Below are 23,604 nucleotides of genomic sequence, written 5' to 3'. Positions count from 1 at the left end.
TGCAGCCTTTCTTGGAGGGGTTCCTACCAGACATTCTAGAAGGGGCTACCTGGAGCTCAGTTCATACGCTCACCAAATATTACCATTTACCTCTTCTAAATCCAGAGCAGGCTTTGCCACTGCTGTCTTGCAGGTCTTTATAGCTGCTCCTAATGCTGTATAAATCCATCCTCCCAACTGTAGCTTTGGGATTCTGCCCAAATGTAATGACTGCAACAGTGAAACACTAAGAACATAGTACAGTTGTGTACACTTACCATAAATGTAGATAGTGTATTCACTGTTGCAGTCCTGGTTACCCTCTTCCATCCCCGTTTTTCTTTTACTATACATCTCCTTTCTACTATGCTTAAAAGCTTTTTTGGTGTATTTGCTTTTGTTTGGAGGTATAATTGTGTTAAATTATATAATTATATTTTTGCTCCCCATTTGGGGGGGCACCTGACATCTGGGGCAAGAAAAACTGATGTAATGGCATATGCTGCATGTTTTATACCCCTGACAGCCGGACGTCCTGGAAGAAGGGACAGCAACTGCAGGACCCAAGATTTTGTTAATCGGGCAGAGGGCAGCCTGCTAGCAGATTACCCAAATGTGATGACTGCAACATTGAATACACTCGAACATCTACATTTGTGGTAAGTGTACACAACTGTACTTTGTGTACACTTAACATAAATGCAGATGTTGGTGTATATGCTGCTTGTCTCGCGCTGCTAAAGATGTAGCCAGGTTGGTAAAATACCTGGAACTTTAATGTTCTGTTTTGTTACAGAATATTTAAAATTTTAATATGCTTGTTACTGCTATTGATTTTCTTCTAGATTCAGAGAAGGCAGAGTTTGTATTTTCACAGTACAAAACTTGGAAACCATACAGCTTGATTAGGGAGCACAGTTGGGTCAACTTATGTATGATGCCATTTTTTCCCTTTCCCTAAAGGTTCTGCCAAGGTACCATGATGAGCAGCTTTTACTGTGTGGTCAACTTAGTTTTCACCCTAATTGGTTTATTAGAGCTGTTTTCCAGACCTGCATTCTGTTGGCAAGGCCACAGATTGAGTGTTGGTTCATGAATTTCATATTTGTCTCAAATATTTCAGGTCTGGGTGTATGAGCAGTGAGTCTGTAGTTTCAATATGTGGACATTGCTGTGAACAATAAGGTGTTTGTCTTCAGCGTAGCATTATATTCTGGGTTATTCAGAATTGTTTAAATTGTGTACTAATGTTAAGGATTGTTCCACATACCTAAAGCCTAATGTGCAAAGCTTTAAAGGTAAACGGGCCAAAGTTTAAGTAACTGTCTCTTATTTCAGCTCGACAGCTTACAGCACAGATGATGCAGAACCCACAAATTCTTGCAGCACTTCAGGAAAGGCTAGACGGCCTAGTAGGAAATACCACGGGTTATATAGAGAGGTAAGAAATTATCTTTTGTATTCTAAAGATGCTTTCACCTGGCCTGCTACTTGGTAAACTGAAGTACTTTGTACGGCTGTATCTGCAGTTCTAATTTTGGGGTTCTGTGACAGTTTCAGAGCCAGACCCAACCCCATATGCCAACCTTGAATGTCCTGCCTTCCAGGTATCACCATGCCTTTTTTTTATGAAGTGGGTGTAATCAGTTCTTTCATAGTCTGTCAGGCTACAAATGGAAGAGCAAGGACACTTCCACCTTTAGAATTTTGCACTTGAGTTTCAGTCTTCTGACTGTCCTGTGCCCTCTGCTACATCTGCTTGAGGTTCTTACAGTTCACACCCAAGCAGAGCAAATGTGCATGCAAAATTAAAGGTGTGCTTGCAAGCAGAGTGTTCATGTGTGCAACGTTTATAGGGACTTTAGGTCAAACTATTAAAGCGAGAAGACTCTCCTGTCCATCTGTAAGACAATGTCGGAGAGCGGTCCTAAGGAATTGGTGCACACTCTGGCCTTATTCCAGAAATGCTAGTGATGGTGTTGCTCTCAACTCACTGGGCATCTATGGCGTTTCCTACTTTGACAGTGCCCCTAAAGAGGCTGTTCTGTTTGCATGTAGCACCAAGCTTAGATTCAACCTAATTGAAGTTGATGCCACTGGACCTGTGACCCAGCATGAGGATGGGGCTCAAAGACCCTTTGGCAACCCATGGTGTCTTCATCCAATGAGTAAGTGCTTAAGCCCTGAGTAGGGTATAGTTTGCCTCCTACCTGGTCATAGGACTTTAGCTGAGGCATTCCTAAGGCTGGTTCTGCAAATTCAGCAGACCGCTGCAATCAGACTGCCCTCCTAATGGGGGTTGGGACAGTGCTCACATGGGTAAACTAAAACCTGATTTGGGGTGGGTGAGCAACCTCTGTTGTAGGTCACTAATGTCTCCTAGGTTATGATATGAATTTGGAGACTTTAGTGCAGACCTCTCCACCAGACAACACTTGGGATGCTTTGGCCATTGTGATTGCCCTTTTCATGGAGGTGACTAAAGGAACAAAACTTGCACAGGTGTTTCCTTTAAAAAGTAGGTTTGTGCTTGAATCCTCTAATCAAGCCTAGTGTGTGTTTTGAGCAGTACAGTACCCCAAACGTTAAGGTGCTTCTCTTGCTGGAAAAATGCTTGTTCACATCCCTTGAGAAGTCTGTGGTACAGCAGGAATCTGGGATCAGCATTCCTGGTCATTGCAGCACCCTCTGTCAGCTTTGTACTTAAGAACTTTGCTTTGTGGGTCAGTATGATAAAACAAACTGCTGTGCAGTCAACCTTGACAACTGATGTTTTAGAGCTGGCATTGGGTGGGGTGGGGCGTTGGGCTGTAAAAGGAAGTTACTTTAACTTTGTGGATTCCAGTTCATCTGAAGATAGGCAGACAGCAATGGGGTAAATCTGTCAACAGAGGTGCACTCTAATTGTACAGGATAGCTGTAGAAAACCTAGGAGGTGGCAGTAAGAATTGCTGCTGCAATTTGCATCCCCACAAAGGGCAGTTAACTAGCTGAGCATATTTCTGCAGAGCCCTGTGAGCAGATGTTGCAAAGTTACTTTACATCCCTTTAGAGCACATGTGCATTTTGTAAATGGCTGGTAATGATTGTACACAACACTCTTCCATGCATTAAGAACTTGAAGCAAAAACAGCAAGCACTTTGGAAGTAGAACATTTTGATTTCCTGTAGTCATTTGACATCTTTCATTGAGCAAAAATGAGTGTTCCAAACTAACAGCACTAGTGCATCGGTTTTGGTGGGTGATCTCACCTTTGGTGCGATCCTAAAGAAATTGTGTACACGCTATTGTATGAATAGCTAAGACATGTACACTGACATTTGTATATTGTATTTGGTGTCAATCTTGAAATGACCCATAGTGGTTAAACCTTTACTGCTTAAGCTGTTGAGCTCAGAAGACTTTGAACATTCAGTCCAGAATTGCCACTAATGTAACAGTTCCTTTTCCTTAGTAAGTTGTGCCACCCCAGTTGGGTGTAGACAGTTTTAAACAATACTTTTTAATTTAGCACTGATTTTATTGTATAAAGTGAATCTGGTAATAGTCTTGCATCATTCGTATGTCCTAAAAGTCCTAGTTTTAAGAATTGAGGGGGTTTTGTCTGCATAAAACAGGTGGCCATAATGGGCAATACTTTAATTGCAGTAGATAATCTCTAATGGTTGATTTTTAACGTTTTTGATACTACCACAGGGTACAAACCATTGCAAGCTGGAGGTTAAATCACTCTACACCAAACGTCTTCAAAATGAATGCTCCCTTGGTAAATTCTTTTTGGTTAGTGTAGTATCACTTTGGCAGGAAGCTCCTCCCCTCCCCACCTTCTAGACTCCACTTCCCAAGTCTGTGTAGATGAGGATCTAGGTACTTGGGTTGGTAGCTCCTTCATTGTTGCCGGAGTTTTTCTGGCCCTGCTATTTGCCAAATGACTATAGGACTCAAGGTAATCTGTTATACTCTGCATTGATCAGGCCATTTGTGTACAGTGCTTGATCTTCGTGTTTCACCATTTGTGTACAGTGCTTGATGATCTTCGTGTTTCACTGTTGCAGTAATTACATTTGGGTAATCTGCTGGCAGGTTCTCTGTTGGCCTGAATAGCAAAGTCTTGGGTCCTGCGTCAGTTGCTGTCTCCTCTTCCATGATGTCATGTCGTCAGGGGTATAAAACATGCAGCAGATGCTATTTTATTAAGTCTTGCCACGCGGTGCCCGAAGCAGTTGGCAAGTGCTGGTCAGCTGACTCCTGAAATTTTCGTATTCTAGTTTCAGAATAGAAGTCTTCAAACTAAAGCCAAGTACCCCATTGGGGAAACTTTTTCTTGCTCCTTACTGATGTCTGTAAAAGTGGGAAGCAAGTACCTCAAGGATTTTCATTTGTACTGTATTCCTTGCCTAGGCCCTGATCACAATGTACCTTGCTGTCGGTTTTGTTAGATTTAACCAACGCACTATTAAGAGTCTTATTTTTGCTTTTAAATATTTTGGTTCAAGATTTAACTATCCTGAAATGTCATCAGTCTGCAATCAGACTACCGGAGTTCACAAAAAAAGCAAGGAAAAAGACACTGAGGTCCAAAACCATCGCCTAAGCTTCTAAGCCAGTTGCCGGTACTCAGGGAGGCTTTCGCAGCCCCTGATACCCGCTACTTTTGAGTCGCAGACCTCAACTGAGACCCATTTGGAGTCCAGTATGCCACAAGATTGAGTATTGAACCCACGGATGTCTCTCCCTTGGATGGGTCTGGAGCCGCTGAGTAGGCACCCGGCTTCTGAGGTAGTTTTCAGGCCTCTACATTTTTATATCAAACTGCCAGCAACAAAAACTGTCGACACACAAGCCACGTGCTCTGGCATCTATGCCTAAAAGACAAATTATCAAAATGGCTGAGGATCTCTCTTTTTGGAGAGAGACTTTAAGGGAACATTTTCACTGGGAGAGTCAGGACTTCTCTGAATCAAGAGGCTTAGGGATTTCCTTCCTCAGCATAGGCCTTTGGCAATACCTCCTGTATTAGACATTGTTGTGTTTTCAGAATAAAGCATGGCTCCTGATTCCCTGCCTCAGACTCCTAGTAAGCCAGACAGATATTACAGGGTTCCTGACTCCAACAAATTTCTTTTCAAAAATCCTGCTGCTGATCCTGAGACTATTCCTCAGGGTCCCAAGGGTGTAAAGGCTTCTACAGCCAAAAATCCTACCCCCTCTGATAGATTCCAGGGCACTGGATAGATGGGGTAAGAAGGTTTATAAGCCTGCAACCTTGGCAAGTCAGGGCTTCAAACTGCCAGTTTCATATGCTTAAATATCAGCAGCATGTTATGGGCTTACTGAAACAGAAAATTATTTCTGACTGTGTGGAAAATGGTTACAGGATTTATTGCATTCAGCAGAACAGGTTGGAAAGCGTACTTTGCAATGTGGTTTTGATTCCTTGGAAGCCTCTTGTAGGGCCGCAGTTACTGGATCCGTGATTAGAAGGCATGCCTGGCTCAAGGAGCAAAAAATCTGCCTGATCATGTTAAAGCTAAATTGTTGGATGCCCTTTTGCAGCATGATATTCTTAGTAATAAGGCAGAAGAGGTTTTAAAGAAAATGGAAGACTAAGTTAAATCTATGCAAACTAAAAGATTTCTTGCAAGTGCATCCACCAGGTTCAGTAGCCTACTAAAAATTGGTCCTTTCCTGTGTCCAACAGAGCTGCTCAGGGCAAATCCAGGTGCTCCAAAAGGCTCCAGATACCAATTACAGGGTTCTTACAGGTCAAAGCAATGGGGTGCCTCCACCTCCCAAATCTGGAGGAAACCAAGCACAACCCTATAGTAAGCAGTCTCACTGACTTTCCTCTACCATCACCAAGCACTTAACTTTTGTCAGCCCCCTTGGGGGGAAAACTAGCACTTCATGCTCAAAATTGGCAGTTAATTACCCAAGTGGGTGTTAAACATAGTATCCCAGGGGTACAGATTTCATTTCCATACTTTGCCAGTTTCAAACAGATGGCCGGATCTGCCACAAAACCAGTGGGCAGAGGCCCAGAAACAAGTCTGGTCCCTCATGGATATGGGGGCTATTCAACCACTACCAGAAAAGGAAAGGACAAGGTTTTTATTAAAGACTTTTCCTGGTACCCAGAAAAGACTATTCATGGTGTCCAATGTCAGACTTATTGATTCTGAACACGTTCTGGACATTTCAAAATTCAAAATGCTGACTTTACAACAGCTACTGCCTATGCTAGGCAGGAATGCTTGGTTAGTAACTAGACTTAAAAAGGCATACCTGCATATCCCAATAAGGGAATCCTGCAGAATTTACCTCTGCTTCAAAGCAGGTTTTTTGCATTACCAATTCTCTGCACTGCCCTTTGGCTTATCTGCTGCGCCCAGGGTCTTTAAGTGCCTGGCACCAGTAATTGCGTTCTGCAGACAAAGAAGCTTTCAGATTTATCCTTATCTGGACGATCCTCTCATTCAAGCAGAGGACAAGGACACTCCCAACATCTATCATTTGTAAAAAGGCTTCTAACATGCCTAGGGTACACCGTAAACGAAAAATCACAACTGGTACCCTCTCAAATTACATTTCTGGGTGCAAGCTTGAGTACAACTTCCCAGATGGCTTACCTAATGCCAGACAAAGGCAGCTGACAACATACTTCAAACAAATGGCAACAAAAACCCAGTTATCTGCAAGACAAATTCTGCAGACTTTGGGGTTCATGGCTTCATACATTCTAATTCCATATGCGAGACTGCATATGAGGAAGCTTCAATGGTACCTAAAAAGTTTATGGAGTCAACATTGTCACAGCCTGGAAACCATTCCTCATTCCCTGCCTACAACAGGAGTTTCTTTGGTAGGCAGACATGCCGCCAAAACAAGGGGCTGTCATTTACTCTACCCCCTGCCACCCAAACCCTAACTACAGACTCGTCAGACTATGCTTGGGGGCCCACCTGGCAGGGAGATGCATTCAGGGCAAATGAAGCCCAAACCAAATGCATCTGCATATCAACCAGAAAGATGCTAGCTGTTCAGAATCCTTGGACAGCCTTCAAGGACTTACTTCATCCAGGACAACTACTGATAGACTAACACCACAGTTATGTGGTACGTAAACAAGCAGGGGGGGTACACATTCCTACCCCCTTTGCAGACTAGCCATGGCCTTGTGGAACACCGCCTTGACTTACCAAATCTTCAAGCTCATTTCCTGCCAGGAAAGCAAAATACACTGGCAGACAACCTAAGCAGAAATCTTATGGACCAGCATAAATGGAAACTGGATCCACAAATCTTCAACATGTTAACACAGAAATAGGGGAGCCCAGACATAGATCTGTTTGCCTCTCCCAAAATTATTAGTTGGACAAATTCTGCACAAGAACTTGTCATAAAGTATGGAAAGTGGATGCTCTATCCTTCAGCTGGAAAAACCTATCAGTCTGCCTTTCTCCCTCTGCCTCTACTCCAGTGTCTTACTAAGTCGGACAGGAAAAAACAAAAATGACCCTAATTGCTTCTGATTGGCCCTGTCAGAGCTGGTACCCACTTCTAAGGAATGTCTCTCCTTCCTCCATGGTACTTGCCTCAAATACCTAATCTGTTTTAGAACTATCAAATTCTGCACACTCTGCTCCAAACTCTGAATCTTGCAGCATGGCTAATCACCTAATTCAACACCTCAGTAAATCTGGATGTCCTTTTGGAGGCCAGAAGGCCTAGTACTAGAAAGTCTTATGCTGATAAATGGAAGAGATACAGTGCTTGGAACCAAGCACAAGAAATAAGACACAGCAAAGCCCAATATTCCTCAGATTTTACCATATTTGACTGATGCTTGACAAGGGCCTATCTTTTTCTTCAATAAAAATCCATGCCTCATGCCATCTTGGCTCATTACAGCACAGAGCCTCCCCTCTTTTCTCATCCTCTGCTTAAACAGTATCTTAGGGGGGCCAAAAATTTAAGGCCTCCCAGAAGAGCACCAACTCCTGCATGGGACCTCAGATGTTCTTCATTCCACATTGCTGCAGTCCTAACTATTGGGGTAGTCCGCTGTCCCAGTCGGCCCGAATACCAAAGTATATGGCTGACGTCGGTCAAGGCGCATTAGTCTGACGTCAGGACGTCAGGGTACTAATGCGCATGACCGACGTCATATCCTCAGTCTTTTTTGCCGCATGGTCCGATGCAGAAGCAGTTTTGCAAGTGCAGGTTGGCGTTCTGAAATTTTCTGAAGTCGGAGTTTCAGACCGAATCAAAGTTGGCCAAGTACCCCGTTGGGGAATATTTTGGTTTTTTCTTGCCTCAGTATTTAACCGGATGTCAAAAGTGAGTAACTGTATTTCTTGTGGGAAACAGATACCTCATAGGGATTACCATACCTTGTGTATACCTTGTTTAGGGCCTGAGCACGACGTTGTTGGATGAGCTCTTGTGCTAGATTTAACAAACGCACCATTAAGAGAAGGTTAGACTGTGCCAGGTTAGTTTTTGGGAAGCGTTGTAATTATAAAATGCCGTCGGATGCTTCGACGCGCTTCAAAAGCGCAAGGACAAAGCAGCAAAGCCTAGAGTGGAAGAACCGACAGTCCCGGACGTCGGTTCTTTAGAGGGCTCAGTGGAGCCGGAGGTTCTGCCAGGAATTTCTTTGGAGTCTCAGGGAGAGACTTTACTGTTACAGGATGTGTCCTCTCAGGAAGTAGGCCAGGCTGAAGGGGCTTCTCAGGTGGCTGTGCTTTCCTCTCTCCCTAAGGTGGTTAGAGCCTCCCCTTCTGTTTCCAAGGCTTCTTTGAGGGGCAGGCCAGGTTTAACTTCAGTGGGGGTTTCTCCTAGCTCTTCAGGATCTTTGCCTAAGAAACATATGCTTAAAATGGCAGAGGATTTGATTACTATGATTAGAGGTTCTATGCCCCCTCCTGATAAGAGGCCTAGGGTGGAACCTGAGTTTGAGTTTTGAGCAGTGTTCGGAGGCTTCTGAGTCTTCGGCTGAAGACTTGCAGGAGTATCCTCCATATTCTGATTCTGATGTGGATGATTCTACTCCTTCAGCATCTCCTCCTGAGGATTTTTCATTTTCAGAGACTCTGCATTCCATGAAGGAGCATTTTAAATGGGAAGGTCAAGATTTCTCTGATTCCAGGAAGAGGCTTAGGGAATTTTTGTTTTTACCCCAGCATAGGCCTTTAGCTATACCTCCTGTTCTGAATGTGGTGGAAGATGTTTTTGCAGAGGCTTCCCTGATCCCTGATTCTTTGCCTCCTGCCCCAGTTAAACCGGATAGGTACTATAGGGTGCCTGAAGCTCATAAGTATCTGTTTAAGAGTCCTAGGGCAGACCCGGAAACTGTCTCTCAGGGGCCTAAAGGTGTTAAGGCTTCTGTTAAAAATCCTGTTCCTCCTGATAGAGGCAAGGGCTTTGGATAGATGGGGAAAGAATGTGTATACTTCCACTTTAGCCATGAGGGCGTTGAATTGCCAGTTTCACATGTTAAAATATCAAAATTATCTCCTTTCACAATTGAAGTCTAAGGTGGATGCTCTGGCAGAAGGTATTGAGTGTAAAGAGTTGCAGGATTTAGTTCATGTGTCTGAACAGGTGGGTAAGCATTCCTTGCAATGTGGTTTTGATGCTGTGCAGGCCTCCTCGAGGGTGGCTGCCACTGGTTCTGTTCTTCGTAGGCACGCCTGGTTGAGGGATCAGAATTTAGCTGAGCATGTTAAGACAAGGATTTTGGATGCTCCTTTACAGTCTGATGTGGTGTTTGGTTCGCCTGTGGAAGCAGTTTTAAAGAAAATGGAGGACAAGGCTAAGTCTGTGCAAACTGTTAAAGATTTTTTGCAGGTGCAGCCTCCGAAGTTTAGTAGAAATTGGCCTGCTTAAGGGATGGACATATCCTGCTTATGATTCCCAGTCTAGGGGTAGGTCTAGACGTGGTAGGGGCAGAGCTCAAGGTTCTTTTAGGCCTAGAACAGGGAGTTCACCTGCTCAAACTTCTGGTGAAGGCAGGGGTCAGTCCTTTCGTAAACAGACCCAATGACCTACCTTTTCAGCTGCCAGTGCATTCTCGTCTGGCAGCACCTTTGGGAGGAAGGCTGGCTCTTTTCAAAGAAAATTGGGATTTAATTACCCAAGACAGATGGGTTTTGGATATCATTCACCACGGTTACAGGTTTTATTTCCATACCTTGCCTCCTTTCAAAGGCATGCCAGACATTCCTCTACAAAGGAAAGAGGCTCACAAGCAAATTTCTCTGTTACTCCAAATAGGGGCCATTCAGCCAGTTCCTGTGCCAGAAAGGGGCCTAGGATTTTATTCTCGCCTATTCCTAGTACCAAAGAAGGGGAACACGTGGAGACCAATTTTGGATTTGTCTATCCTCAACACTTATCTGGACATTCCCAAGTTCAAAATGTTGACGTTACAACAGCTTTTACCTCTGCTGGGCAAAGATCACTGGATGGTAACTTTAGATCTCAAGGAGGCTTACCTTCATGTGCCTATCAGACTAAGTTGCAGGAAGTATCTGCGTTTTCGAGCTGGAAATTCTCATTATCAGTTCTCTGCATTGCCCTTTGGCTTATCTACTGTAGAGTATTCACAAAGGTTCTGGCTCCAGTGATAGCTTACTTCAGGCTACAAGGAATTCAAATCTATCCTTACTTGGACGACTGCCTGATTCTGGCTCAAGAAAAGGAAGACCTTTTACAGCATTTGGAATATGTGATAGCAGTGCTAAGATGCCTAGGGTATTCTGTGAACGAAATAAAGTCCAGTCTAGTACCCTCACAAGACATGTGCTTTCTGGGTGTGAGACTGAATACAACAGCCCAGATGGCTTTTTTAACCCCGGACAAACAAAAGAATCTTTCCATTTACTTCCATCAACTAAGTCTTCAGTCCGGGCTGACTGCAAGGACAGTCCTTCAAGCCTTAGGGTTCATGGCATCTTGTATTCTGGTGCTTCCCAATGCCAAACTGCATATGAGGAAGCTACAATGGTATCTCAAAAATGTATGGACACAGCACTGCCAGGATTTGGACACTGTCATTCGAATAATACCTTGCATTCAACAGGAATTTTTGTGGTGGGCTCAGGAATGTCACCTAAACAAGGGACTCTGTGACCCGGCCAGAGGCGAGTCAGATTCTAACGACAGATGCCTCAGACATTGCTTGGGGAGCTCATCTGAATGGAAAGTGGATACAAGACAAGTGGCCTGCCAGACTACAGCATCTACATATCAACATGAAGGAGATGTTAGCAGTCCAGTTTGCATTAATGGCTTTCAAGGAGTTACTTCTTCCAGGGCAGGTGTTGATTCTAACAGACAGGGCAGGTGTTGATTCTAACAGACAGGGCAGGTGTTGATTCTAACAGACAGGGCAGGTGTTGATTCTAACAGACAGGGCAGGTGTTGATTCTAACAGACAGGGCAGGTGTTGATTCTAACAGACAGGGCAGGTGTTGATTCTAACAGACAGGGCAGGTGTTGATTCTAACAGACAGGGCAGGTGTTGATTCTAACAGACAGGGCAGGTGTTGATTCTAACAGACAGGGCAGGTGTTGATTCTAACAGACAGGGCAGGTGTTGATTCTAACAGACAGGGCAGGTGTTGATTCTAACAGACAGGGCAGGTGTTGATTCTAACAGACAGGGCAGGTGTTGATTCTAACAGACAGGGCAGGTGTTGATTCTAACAGACAGGGCAGGTGTTGATTCTAACAGACAGGGCAGGTGTTGATTCTAACAGACAGGGCAGGTGTTGATTCTAACAGACAGGGCAGGTGTTGATTCTAACAGACAGGGCAGGTGTTGATTCTAACAGACAGGGCAGGTGTTGATTCTAACAGACAGGGCAGGTGTTGATTCTAACAGACAGGGCAGGTGTTGATTCTAACAGACAGGGCAGGTGTTGATTCTAACAGACAGGGCAGGTGTTGATTCTAACAGACAGGGCAGGTGTTGATTCTAACAGACAGGGCAGGTGTTGATTCTAACAGACAGGGCAGGTGTTGATTCTAACAGACAGGGCAGGTGTTGATTCTAACAGACAGGGCAGGTGTTGATTCTAACAGACAGGGCAGGTGTTGATTCTAACAGACAGGGCAGGTGTTGATTCTAACAGACAGGGCAGGTGTTGATTCTAACAGACAGGGCAGGTGTTGATTCTAACAGACAGGGCAGGTGTTGATTCTAACAGACAACACAACTGTCATGTGGTACATCAACAAACAAGGGGGAACACATTCTTACCCGTTGTGCAGGCAAGCAATGATTTTATGGGAGACTGCGCTCAGCTTGCAACTAACTCTTCAGGCAAGGTTTCAAACAGATGGCGGATCTGCCACAAAACCAGTGGGCAGAGGCCCAGAAACAAGTCTGGTCCCTCATGGATATGGGGGCTATTCAACCACTACCAGAAAAGGAAAGGACAAGGTTTTTAGACTTTTCCTGGTACCCAGAAAAGACTATTCATGGTGTCCAATGTCAGACTTATTGATTCTGAACACGTTCTGGACATTCCAAAATTCAAAATGCTGACTTTACAACAGCTACTGCCTATGCTAGGCAGGAATGCTTGGTTAGTAACTAGACTTAAAAAGGCATACCTGCATATCCCAATAAGGGAATCCTGCAGAATTTACCTCTGCTTCAAAGCAGGTTTTTTGCATTACCAATTCTCTGCACTGCCCTTTGGCTTATCTGCTGCGCCCAGGGTCTTTAAGTGCCTGGCACCAGTAATTGCATTCTGCAGACAAAGAAGCTTTCAGATTTATCCTTATCTGGATGATTGTCTCATTCAAGCAGAGGACAAGGACACTCCCAACATCTATCATTTGTAAAAAGGCTTCTAACATGCCTAGGGTACACCGTAAACAAAAAATCACAACTGGTACCCTCTCAAATTACATTTCTGGGTGCAAGCTTGAGTACAACTGCCCAGATGGCTTACCTAATGCCAGACAAAGGCAGCTGACAACATACTTCAAACAAATGGCAACAAAAACCCAGTTATCTGTAAGACAAATTCTGCAGACTTTGGGGTTCATGGCTTCATACATTCTAATTCCATATGCGAGACTGCATATGAGGAAGCTTCAATGGTACCTAAAAAGTTTATGGAGTCAACATTGTCACAGCCTTTAAACCATTCCTCATTCCCTGCCTACAACAGGAGTTTCTTTGGTAGGCAGACATGCCACCAAAACAAGGGGCTGTCATTCACTCTACCCCCTGCCACCCAAACCCTAACTACAGACTCGTCAGACTATGCTTGGGGGCCCACCTGGCAGGGAGATGCATTCAGGGCAAATGAAGCCCAAACCAAATGCATCTGCATATCAACCAGAAAGATGCTAGCTGTTCAGAATCCTTGGACAGCCTTCAAGGACTTGCTTCATCCAGGACAGCTACTGATAGACTCACCACAGTTATGTGGTACGTAAACAAGCAGGGGGGGTACACATTCCTACCCCCTTTGCAGACTAGCCATGGCCTTGTGGAACACCGCCTTGACTTACCAAATCTTCAAGCTCAGTTCCTGCCAGGAAAGCAAAATACACTGGCAGACAACCTAAGCAGAAATCTTATGGACCAGCATAAATGGAAACTGGATCCATAAATCTTCAGCATGTTAACACAGAAATAGGGGAGCCCAGACATAGATCTGTTTGCCTCTCCCAAAATTATTAGTTGGACAAATTCTGCACAAGAACTTGTCATAAAAAGTATGGAAAGTGGATGCTCTCCTTCAGCTGGAAAAACCTATCCGTCTGCCTTTCTCCCTCTGTCTCTACTCCAATGTCTTACTAAGTCGGACAGGAAAAAACAAAAATGACCCTAATTGCTTCTGATTGGCCCTGTCAGAGCTGGTACCCACTTGTAAGGAATGTCTCACCTTCCTCCATGGTACTTGCCTCAAATACCTAATCTGTCTCAGAACTATCAAATTCTGCACACTCTGCTCCAAACTCTGAATCTTGCAGCATGGCTAATCACCTAATTATTCAACACCTCAGTAAATCTGGATGTCCTTTTGGAGGCCAGAAGGCCTAGTACTAGAAAGTCTTATGCTGATAAATGGAAGAGATACTGTGCTTGGAACCAAGCACAAGAAATAAGACAGCAAAGCCCAATATTCCTCAGATTTTACCATATTTGACTGATGCTTGACAAGGGCCTATCTTTTTCTTCAATAAAAATCCATGCCTCATGCCATCTTGGCTCATTACAGCACAGAGCCTCCCCTCTTTTCTCATCCTCTGCTTAAACAGTATCTTAGGGGGGCCAAAAATTTAAGGCCTCCCAGAAGAGCACCAACTCCTGCATGGGACCTCAGTTTTGTGCTGGAAAAACACACCCTGCCTACTTTTGAACCAGCAGCTACTGCGGATATAAAACTTGTCTTGTAAAACAGCTTTTTTTTGGGAATCACTTCAGCAAGAAGGGTTTCAGAACTACAGGCTCTCATGGCAGTGGAGCCTTTTATTATATTTTACCCTGACAGGGTGTCCCTCAGGACCAATCTTTTTATGCCTAAGGTGGTATCCAGTGTGGCTTTTAACCAGGAAATTCACCTGCCAACATTTTACCCAAATCCGCAGAACAAGGGGGAGCGGATTTTGTATTCATTGGATGTATACAGACAACTAAGATCCTACCTAAATAGGATTAAATCTCAGTGTTCAACTACTGGTAGCATTTGCTGCAAGATCAGAGAGGAAGGCTATATCAAAGCAGACTGTTTCTAAGTGGTTAAGCCACTGCATTTGTTTCTGCTATTTGCACCATGGTAAACCTGTGCCCAAGGGGATCGGATCACATTCCACCAGGGCTGCATATACTTCAGCAGCTTTTCTGAGGGGTCCCAACCAAAGACATTCTAGAAGCTGCCACTTGGAGCCCTGTTCATACCTTCACAAAGCATTAATTTACCTCTTCTCCAAATCCAGGGTAAGCTTTGCCACAGCAGTCCTGCAGGGCCTTATAGCAGCTCCTAATGCTGTTTAGTTCGATCCTCCCATCCATACATTTGGGTAGAATCCACAGCTAATGACTGCAACAGTGAAACACTAAACATAGTACAGTTGTGTACACTTGCCATAAATGTAGATGTTAGTGTATTCACAGTTGTGGTCCGGGTTACCCACCCGCCATCCCCTTTCTATACCTTTTCTTTCCTTCACTGTACTCGGAAGCCTTTGTGGTGTATTTGCTTTTAGTTAAAGTAAAGTTTGTTTCTAAAAGTGCATTTATGTATTTACTATTTATATATATTTTTCCTCCCCATTTGGGAGGCACCTGACATCTGGGGCAAGAAAAACTGAATAAAATGGTGTCTGCTGCATGTTTTATACCCCTGACAACCTGACGTCATGGAAGAGGAGACGGCAACCAACACAGGACCCAAGACTTGTTCAGGCCGACTGAGGGCAACCTGCCAGCAGATTACCCAAGTGTAATGCCTGCAACAGTGAATACACTAACATCTACATTTATGGTAAGTGTACACAACTGTACTTTCTCTAAGCATAAAGACAAGTCAAACTGTACCAGAAGAAAAGGGACAAGGTTTTTATTTTTCCTGGTACCCAGAAAAGACCATTCATGGCATCCTATCCTGCACCTTTCTACCTTGCACTTTGTTTTTGATTCCCAAATTCAAGATGCTAACTCTTAAACTACTTCCTATGCTAGGCAAAGATGCCTGGTTGGCAACACTGGATTTAAAGGAAGCCTACCTTCACATAATCGGGGAATAGAGCAGAAGATACCTACACTTCAAAGCAAGCTACATGCAATCAGTTCTCTGCACTGCCCTATGGCTTATCTACTGCCAGGGTATTCAAAGTGCCTAGCACTTGTCATTGCATTCAAATATACCCATACCTGGACGATTGTCTAATTCAGGCAGAAGCCAGGACATACTCTTGAATTATTTGGAATTTGTACAAAAGGTGCTAATTTGTCTGGGGTACACCATAAACGAAAAGTCACATTTGGTACCCTGTCAACAGATTATATTCCTGGGAGCAAGCTTGAACACAACTTCCCAGATGGCTTTCCTCATGCCAGAGAAACAAATTCAATTGGCCACGAAAACCCTGCTATCTGCAAGGCAAGTACTGCAAGCCTTGGGGTTCATGGTCTCCTTCATTCTACTAATTCCATATGCAAGACTGCATATGAGGAAACTACAGTGGTATCTAAAGCCTATGGTGTCAACATTATCGTGATCTAGAAGCAATGATTCCCATCATACCTTGCCTACACCTAGAGTTTCTTTGGGCAGAGGCTTACCACCAAAACAAGGGACTAGCATTCACTCTACCCCCTGCCACCCAAACCCTAACAGACACATCAGACTATGCATGGGGGGCTCACCTGGCAGTGAAGTGCATTCAGGGCAAATGAAACCAAAGTCAAATGCACCTGCATATCAATCAAAAAGAGATGTTGGCTGTACAGAATGCTCTGACAGCCCTCAAGGACCACATTCTTCCAGGACAATTAATGGTAAAGACTGACACCACTGTTATGTGGTACATAAACAAGCAGGGAGGTACCCATTCTTACCCCCTCTACAGACTAGCCATGGCATTGTGGAACATGGCCTTCAGCTACCAAGTGCATCTACAAGCTCAGTTCCTGCCAGGAAAACTAAATACACTGGCAGACGGACTAAGCAGAAACCTCATGGACCCACACGAGAGGAAACGAACCAAAGATTTTCAACATGTTGACAAATGGGGGAGCCCAGGTAGAGACCAGTTTGCCTCATGCCAGAACTACCAATTAGACCAATTTTGCACAAGGACTCCCCACAAACAAGTTTGGAAAGTGGATGCTCTGCCCTTCAGCTGGAATATGTTTATGCCTTTCCAGTATTCCTAAAGGTCATACAGGACAGACCAAGGATGATATTGATTGGACTCGTCTGGCCATGCCAACACTGGTACCCCTCTTGCGCAGTGTCACTGGCCCCATGGCACCTGCCTCTCTCCCCTGTTGTCTCAGCAGGAGAACCAGATTCTGCACCTTCAAACCTTGAGCCTAGTAGCCTGGCTAATCTCTCCCTTACCATCCCTCCAGTAAACCAGTGGATATCATTTTAGAGGCAAGGAGGCCTAGTACTAGAAAATCTTATGCTGAAAAATGGAAAAGATTCTGTGCCTGGAACCCTTTTCAAGGGATGAGCACAGCAGCCGCCCAACATAACTTAGATTTTACAATACTTAACTGAGATGCTTCGCAAGGGACTTTTTTCTCCAAAATTTACACCTCAGCCATTTTGTCTCATAACACAACATCCTCTGCTCTCATCCATTGCTCAGGCAGTTCCTCAGAGGGGCCACCCAAGAGACCCCCAACTCCAGCCTTGAACCTTAACTTTGTATTGGAGAAACTCACTCTTCCTCCTTTTGATCTAGCTGCAACTGCAGATTTAAAATTCCTTTCTGGAAAAACAGCCTTCCTTTCAGCAATCACTTGGTAACCTTTCCTAATCCACAGAACAAAGTGGTACAGATACTGCACTCAGATGTGCACAGACAGTTTAGATTTTACTTGGACAGGACTAAATCTCAAAGGAAATCTGGTGGCATTTGCTGCAGGGGCAGAGGGGAAGGCTATTTCAAAGCATCCAATTTCTAAATGGATAGGCCATTGCATTCATTTCTGCTATACAAGCACCATGGAAAACTATCCCACAGGGTATCAGACCCATTCAACCAGGGCTGCATCTGCCTCTACAGCCTCTCTCAGGTGTCCCTACCAGGAACGTCCTAGAAGCTGCTACCTGGAGTTCTGTACATACCTTCAAGCATTATCATTTGCCAATTTTCTCAATCCAGTGCTGGCTTTGCCACTGTAGTCTTGCAGGTCTTTATAGCTGGCCCTAAAGCTATCTAACTTCCTCCTATCCTTGGCTTTGGGAATCTACCCAAATGTGATGACCGACAGTGAAACACTAACATAGTACAGTTGTGTGTACACATACCATAAATGCAGATGTTTGAGTATTCAGTTTCAGTCCTGGTTACCCTCCCTCCAGCCCCCTCATTTCTTTGGCTATACCTCTACTTTCCTTTACTATGCTTAAAAGCTTTTTGGTGTTTACTTTTTTTTATTGGAGGTATATTTTTGTAGATATGTATTTATATTCTATTGCTTCCCCTAAGGGGGCACCTGACATCTGGGGCCAGAAAAACTGATGTAATGGCGTCTGCATGTTTTATACCCCTGATGACCTGATGTCACGGAAGAGATGGCAACCAACACAGGACCAAAGACTTTGTTAATCAGGCCGACTTGAGGGCTACTGCAAGCAGCTAACCCAAATGTGATGACTAGAACAGTGAATACACTAACATCTACATTTATGGTAAGTGTACACAATTATACTTTCTCCTGCCAGATTGGTTGATATGGGCATCCTGAGAAAGTGTAGCAACTACCTTGTGTGTACAATCTACCACCTAGGAAAACTATTTTGGAGATTCAGTTAAATTAGGAATGTAGTCTGTTTTGTCCCTCACAAGCCAGTATATCTGGCCCTGAGAAGGTTGTCTACAATCTATACACCGCAACCACCACCCACTCGTACACAACACACCCACTTGCAGAAGTTAATCAAAAACACCCAAAGGACAGAGGGCTTAACCATAAACCCAACATTAGTCAGACTCCATTGTGAGACGCACAGATATGCCTCTCACCAAGCTGGATAAGAGTCATGGTTAGTCCATGTTGGCGTGAATGACTTGAGATGTACCTCCTTGAACTATATGAAGAGATTGAGCTCACTGAATATGTCCCAGGCAGGTATGTCCCTAGCTTTAAACAGCATGGTCACCCAGAATGCCTCGATACAAACCTAAAGTGATGGACTTTAACAATTGGCTTAGTTTCTAGTGTCATTCCAGGGGGATCCAGTACCTGACAGCCTGGGAAGATGATTGACAGACCACAATGCTTCCCCCATAGTGCTAGTGTATATTAGACATGCACACCTCCAGGCTGGTAAACAGTATGATGCACAGGAGATGCTCTAGGTGCAGTTAACCATTGACAAGACCCTTGCTCAAATCGTAGGGCCCCCATATATCAAGATTCAATCCTTTACCCTCATTCTGGGCAACTACCCAAACAGATTGGAAGAACTACTCATGTCGGAACACAAATGCCCAGGATTCCTCTTTGAATGCATATGCCTTGGAACAGCTAGTCAGTACCCTCACAATAGGTGATATCTTGGAAATTTATATTAAGCAACACGAGTAACCACTGCAGCATCCCTACCGTATCCTCCCTGGTAAGATCCAACCATAAAGTGGTCACTTTAGAAGACAATCTCCCTTGCCCCCCCACAGCTAGGGTCAGACCTCTCCCAAAGCTGTTTACCACCTCCTGAGGGGTGGTATAAACTGCTTCACAGCCCCCTTTTCCTCTGTGGGAACTGGCACCAATATCCAAAACTACACCAAAGTCCTGTAAGCAGCTTTATAAAGATGCATGTAATCAGGAGTACCTGACAGGACTAAGTTATCCGCAAGGAAAAGAAACTGTCTACTGGACAGTTACAGTAAACTGTAACGAAAGGAAAAAATTGCTGTCTAGGACCAAGAAGGAACCGGTGCCCAATTGAAAGCAATCTCTCCTTAGCCTGAACAAGCAAATGCACTAGTGAAATCCTTCATAGCAAAATTGACCATCTGCTAGAGACAATCATAAGGCCTTCACATATGTCCAACCTCCAAAGGAAGCACCCATATTTGTTCAGATGCTGTAGCAAACTTGCTGGCAGATTTGGTGAAAACTTCCAGTACCTGTTCCCTTCCTCTTGTGTCTAGGGAACAGGTAATCGCTGCTCTCAAATAGACCCATTAGCCCAACTAGCCTGATCTGCAAGGCCATGGAACAGATTAACATGGACCTAGTTAACAAGGACATTGGCAACCTCCAGACACTATCCCACACAGTTGAGACAGTCACTTAAGCCGTCACTTAAGCCATAGATGAGGGGAAGACCCTGCAACACCGCCTACCTTGATCTGACTAAAGCCTTCGACACTGTTCCTCACTCTGGCATAATAAACTCTCTCAACTAGGCATCAGTCTGTCACCAGGTAGGTAGCAAACTGGCTCACTTATGGAATCCAAAATAGGGGAAGCCACCTCTAGCAGTAGACCTGTAACTAGCGGTGTACCCCAGGGTTCAGTCTTGGGGCCTCTGAGATTTACTTGAGGTGCAGGCAAAAACCAGTGGGCTATGGCTGACCAGGTTTGCAGGTGACTGCAAATTGGGAGCTGTCATCAGTTCCCCTAGTGATGTGGACATCCTCCAAGTGGGTCTCACCCAAAAAGACTGGTGCCAGAAACATGGCCTCAAGCTGAATTCCAAAAAATGAATCATCCCATTTGGGGAGTGAAGTCCCCACAAATTGACAACGTCCTAAGCATGCAATGAGTCATGAGGGATTTTGGGCACCTAGGTTGATAGCACTGACTTTTGACCCCCCCAGTTGCTTCCATTGGACAGATATTTCTACATGGCCCACATCTTAAGTAAGGGTATCTTGGGGACAAGATCACATCCCTGTATTCTTCCCTTATAAGGCCCATTGAGTGTACAACTCCCCTTTTGGCATGTACCTCAGAGGACATGAAGCAGCTGGAGACCAGACGTTCCTCACCAGAAGAATCCAGAGCCTCAAACATCTACCATATACAGGCTAAAATCCCTATCCCTGTACTATTTCATCCAGACTCTTCAGAGGTGGCCTCTGGCATACAAGGCGATTTTCTGACTGCTCCATAACTGCAAGTCGAGCTCCACTCAAGTAACCTACACGCACAGCCTCAACCTGGTCTGACATCAGTAGGACTTTTTGGTGGGACAGATGCTTGTTTCCATTTGTGGAAGACTCCCCCTCCACATCAAGAGTACCACTTTACCCTGTTTTAAGTGCAACCTGGATAACTGGATGGGAAACAAATACACCACTAGGATTACACCATGTCCCTGTTGGACAGGGACAGCTGGTGCTGACTTGTCTAAACCTGGGAAACTCTTGGCTAGGCTTATAAAGGCCTCTTGGCCAAAAGCCTAGTAACTTCCTATGATCCTATAAATGCTTTCTTGTTACTCCAACATCCTAAATATGCTATTGGTCACCAGAGTAGTGGTCTATCTGACTTCTATTAACATGCGTATTTCTTTTTAATCAGCCCTTCATGTTAACTATTTCAATCTTTACCTTTAAATCACTGCCACTAGTGTCTGATCCTTCATATTTCATTCTTTACATGAAGAAAACTCTGAGCAAGTGGAGTGCATAACCTCAAAACACTATGGAACCCCCCCCACCACAAAGCAAAAAAAAAAATCTGTCTGCTAATTTAGGAAGGGCACGTGTCAAATGGTTTTATCCTCTCTATCCTTGCTTCCATGTGACGTCTGCTTTTGGGATCCACATGGAGTAGTGCTATTATTGGAGGAGGTGGGCTGTCTTAAGCCGTATCCATTTAATCACTTCCCTTGGGGTGTAATTCAAAGTGCAAACCACCCCCAGATTTAAAGTACATCAAACTTGTTCTTTCCCCTGGGCTGCTAATTTTGTTTTGGGTGTTGTGTTTTTGACGCAGCATGTAGGCAGTCTGAACTGCTTGATTGCAGTTGGTTAGTTGTGCTAGTTAAGATGCAAAGACTAAAGCGTATGTAGTCTGGCCTGTTATGTTCTCTCGTACAAAATGCATGGTAGTCTGACAGTCTTTGCAAATGAGCAACTTTTGTCTTCAATTTTGAAGCAAAAGAATAAGGTGTCCTTTAGTGCAAGATTCTCTCCATTCCCCAAATGGTAATTTTTTCCTTTGTTGCAGAAACAATGGTCTCTGTACTAGATTCATTTGTTCATGGCTTTTTGAAGAGTGCATAATTGCAGTGTTTTGCCAAAGTAGTTAGAGCAGATGCACAAAAGTAATTTTCAGTTAGGTGTTACTATATTTAGTATTTCACTCCCTTTTTCAATCCTTTTGAATGTTGAGTATTGGCTAGGTAAGAGTGTTAAGGTTGAGCTGTGGTTGTAGAAGTGTAAGGCAGTTTGCTCATTTCTCCATGGTTGTGAATCTGGAGCCTGTAAATCAGGAGGTTGAGGTATAATTGCTTTTTCTTACAGTACAGTTCAGCGTAGTACTGTAACCTCTGAGTTATCTTAAGAGTATCTTGCCCTTTCTATTGGATTCTTAGTACTAGTGACTGTCCTGTTAATGTCTTGCTAGCATTATGTACTTTGATCACAAGGGACTGTTAATCTAATTTGACAGTCTGGTATGTTAAGTGGCCCTACAGAATTACCACTTTAGCAAAGGAAGAGGAGTCCTAAATTTATTTCAGTCCATGCATTTTTTGGACACTTAAACTAGCAAATTGGTTTTGCATAATTCAAACAATACTTTTTTTAATTGCTGCATAGTTTGCCTAAAGTGGTGAAGAGACGCATCAATGCCCTCAAGAACCTCCAGGTTAAATGCGCACAGATAGAAGCAAAATTCTATGAAGAAGTTCATGAATTGGAAAGGAAATATGCTGCCCAGTATCAACCGCTCTTTGACAAGGTAAAGTGTGATGCTCTTGAGTACTCTAACATGGTTTGGGCATTCCATGCTCTGGCTGTTCCTCTAATTTGTGCAGCTTTTGAGGCCTTTTGCTATTGTCTTGTGCAAACATGTATTTGTGTGGTAATTGTACCACCGTTGAAGCATTTGTTAGACATATACACACCCACCTAGTCCAATACAGACACCTTCCTCTAATCTGGTATTAGGAAACCTCTATTCCGTCCGTGATGGTTCTGACCAGCTTGTGAATGCTTGTTTAGATGAGCGTTTGTTGCTTTATTTCACCAGAAAGTTAAATGCACGGGTGTTAGCTTTTTAAGGAGAATGAACACCAAATGTTTCTTGCAGGGTAGTGCACAATTACCAGTAGGCTGTAACTTTTCCAGCAAGTAGGTGACTGGAGGTGCACATTTTCTCCACCCGCTCACTTGGGTGCAGTGGGAAGTAGTTTATGCTAATAGACCATTATTTTCATTGGTTCAATTGTTCAGAAATTTTGCCTTGTAAAAGCCGTTTTTATGAGCAGACGTCTTGTCCATCTGCTTCAGTTGATTGGTATCCGTTAAATTCCTGATGGTCAGCTATTGCTGCTGCAGTAGCCTTAGCTATGTGATCTAGATCTTGCCAAGGATTTAACAGCTGGCCAGCTTCTAAAGCTTCAGTACACATTCCAGGTGCCCAGACTGTCCAGCAGCTTGAGCTAACTAAGACCTGTTTGGGCTGGAAGCCCTTCTGAGCTTTACTGCTGCTGGAGTGGGCTTTTCTGAGGCTTTTGAGGATTTTTGTTTGTGCTTTTTGCTGGGCAGAGAAATCCACTTTGGGAGTTTCTATTTTATTTTTCCTTTCCTGAAAAAAGGAAAGTATTTTAAAGCAGCTAGGGATATTTTGTTTCAATGGGCCATTTTGAGACTAACTTTTAAATGGAGCTCTTTTTTCCTGTCGACAGTTTTGAGGCTAACATAGTATGCTGTTTCAAATTACCTTCGTGCAC

The 23,604-nt window shown here is 44.0% G+C and overlaps 1 protein-coding gene across 1 annotated transcript in view; it reads left to right on the top strand.

The window, feature by feature from the left end:
* NAP1L1 (nucleosome assembly protein 1 like 1) overlaps nt 1–23,604 on the top strand; it is a 1,039,563-nt gene that overhangs the window by 119,499 nt on the left and 896,460 nt on the right. Inside the window, exons 4-5 of the mRNA XM_044087215.1 lie at nt 1,318–1,420; nt 22,469–22,610. Of these exons, the coding sequence (XP_043943150.1) occupies nt 1,318–1,420; nt 22,469–22,610 (245 nt within the window). The remainder of the gene's footprint in view (nt 1–1,317; nt 1,421–22,468; nt 22,611–23,604) is intronic.

Source organism: Protopterus annectens, chromosome 11.part0, assembly GCF_019279795.1.
Source record: "Protopterus annectens isolate FY-2018-M chromosome 11.part0, PAN1.0, whole genome shotgun sequence".
In the NCBI taxonomy this organism is placed as follows: domain Eukaryota; kingdom Metazoa; phylum Chordata; order Ceratodontiformes; family Protopteridae; genus Protopterus; species Protopterus annectens.
This window is presented reverse-complemented; position numbering and strand designations above follow the sequence as displayed.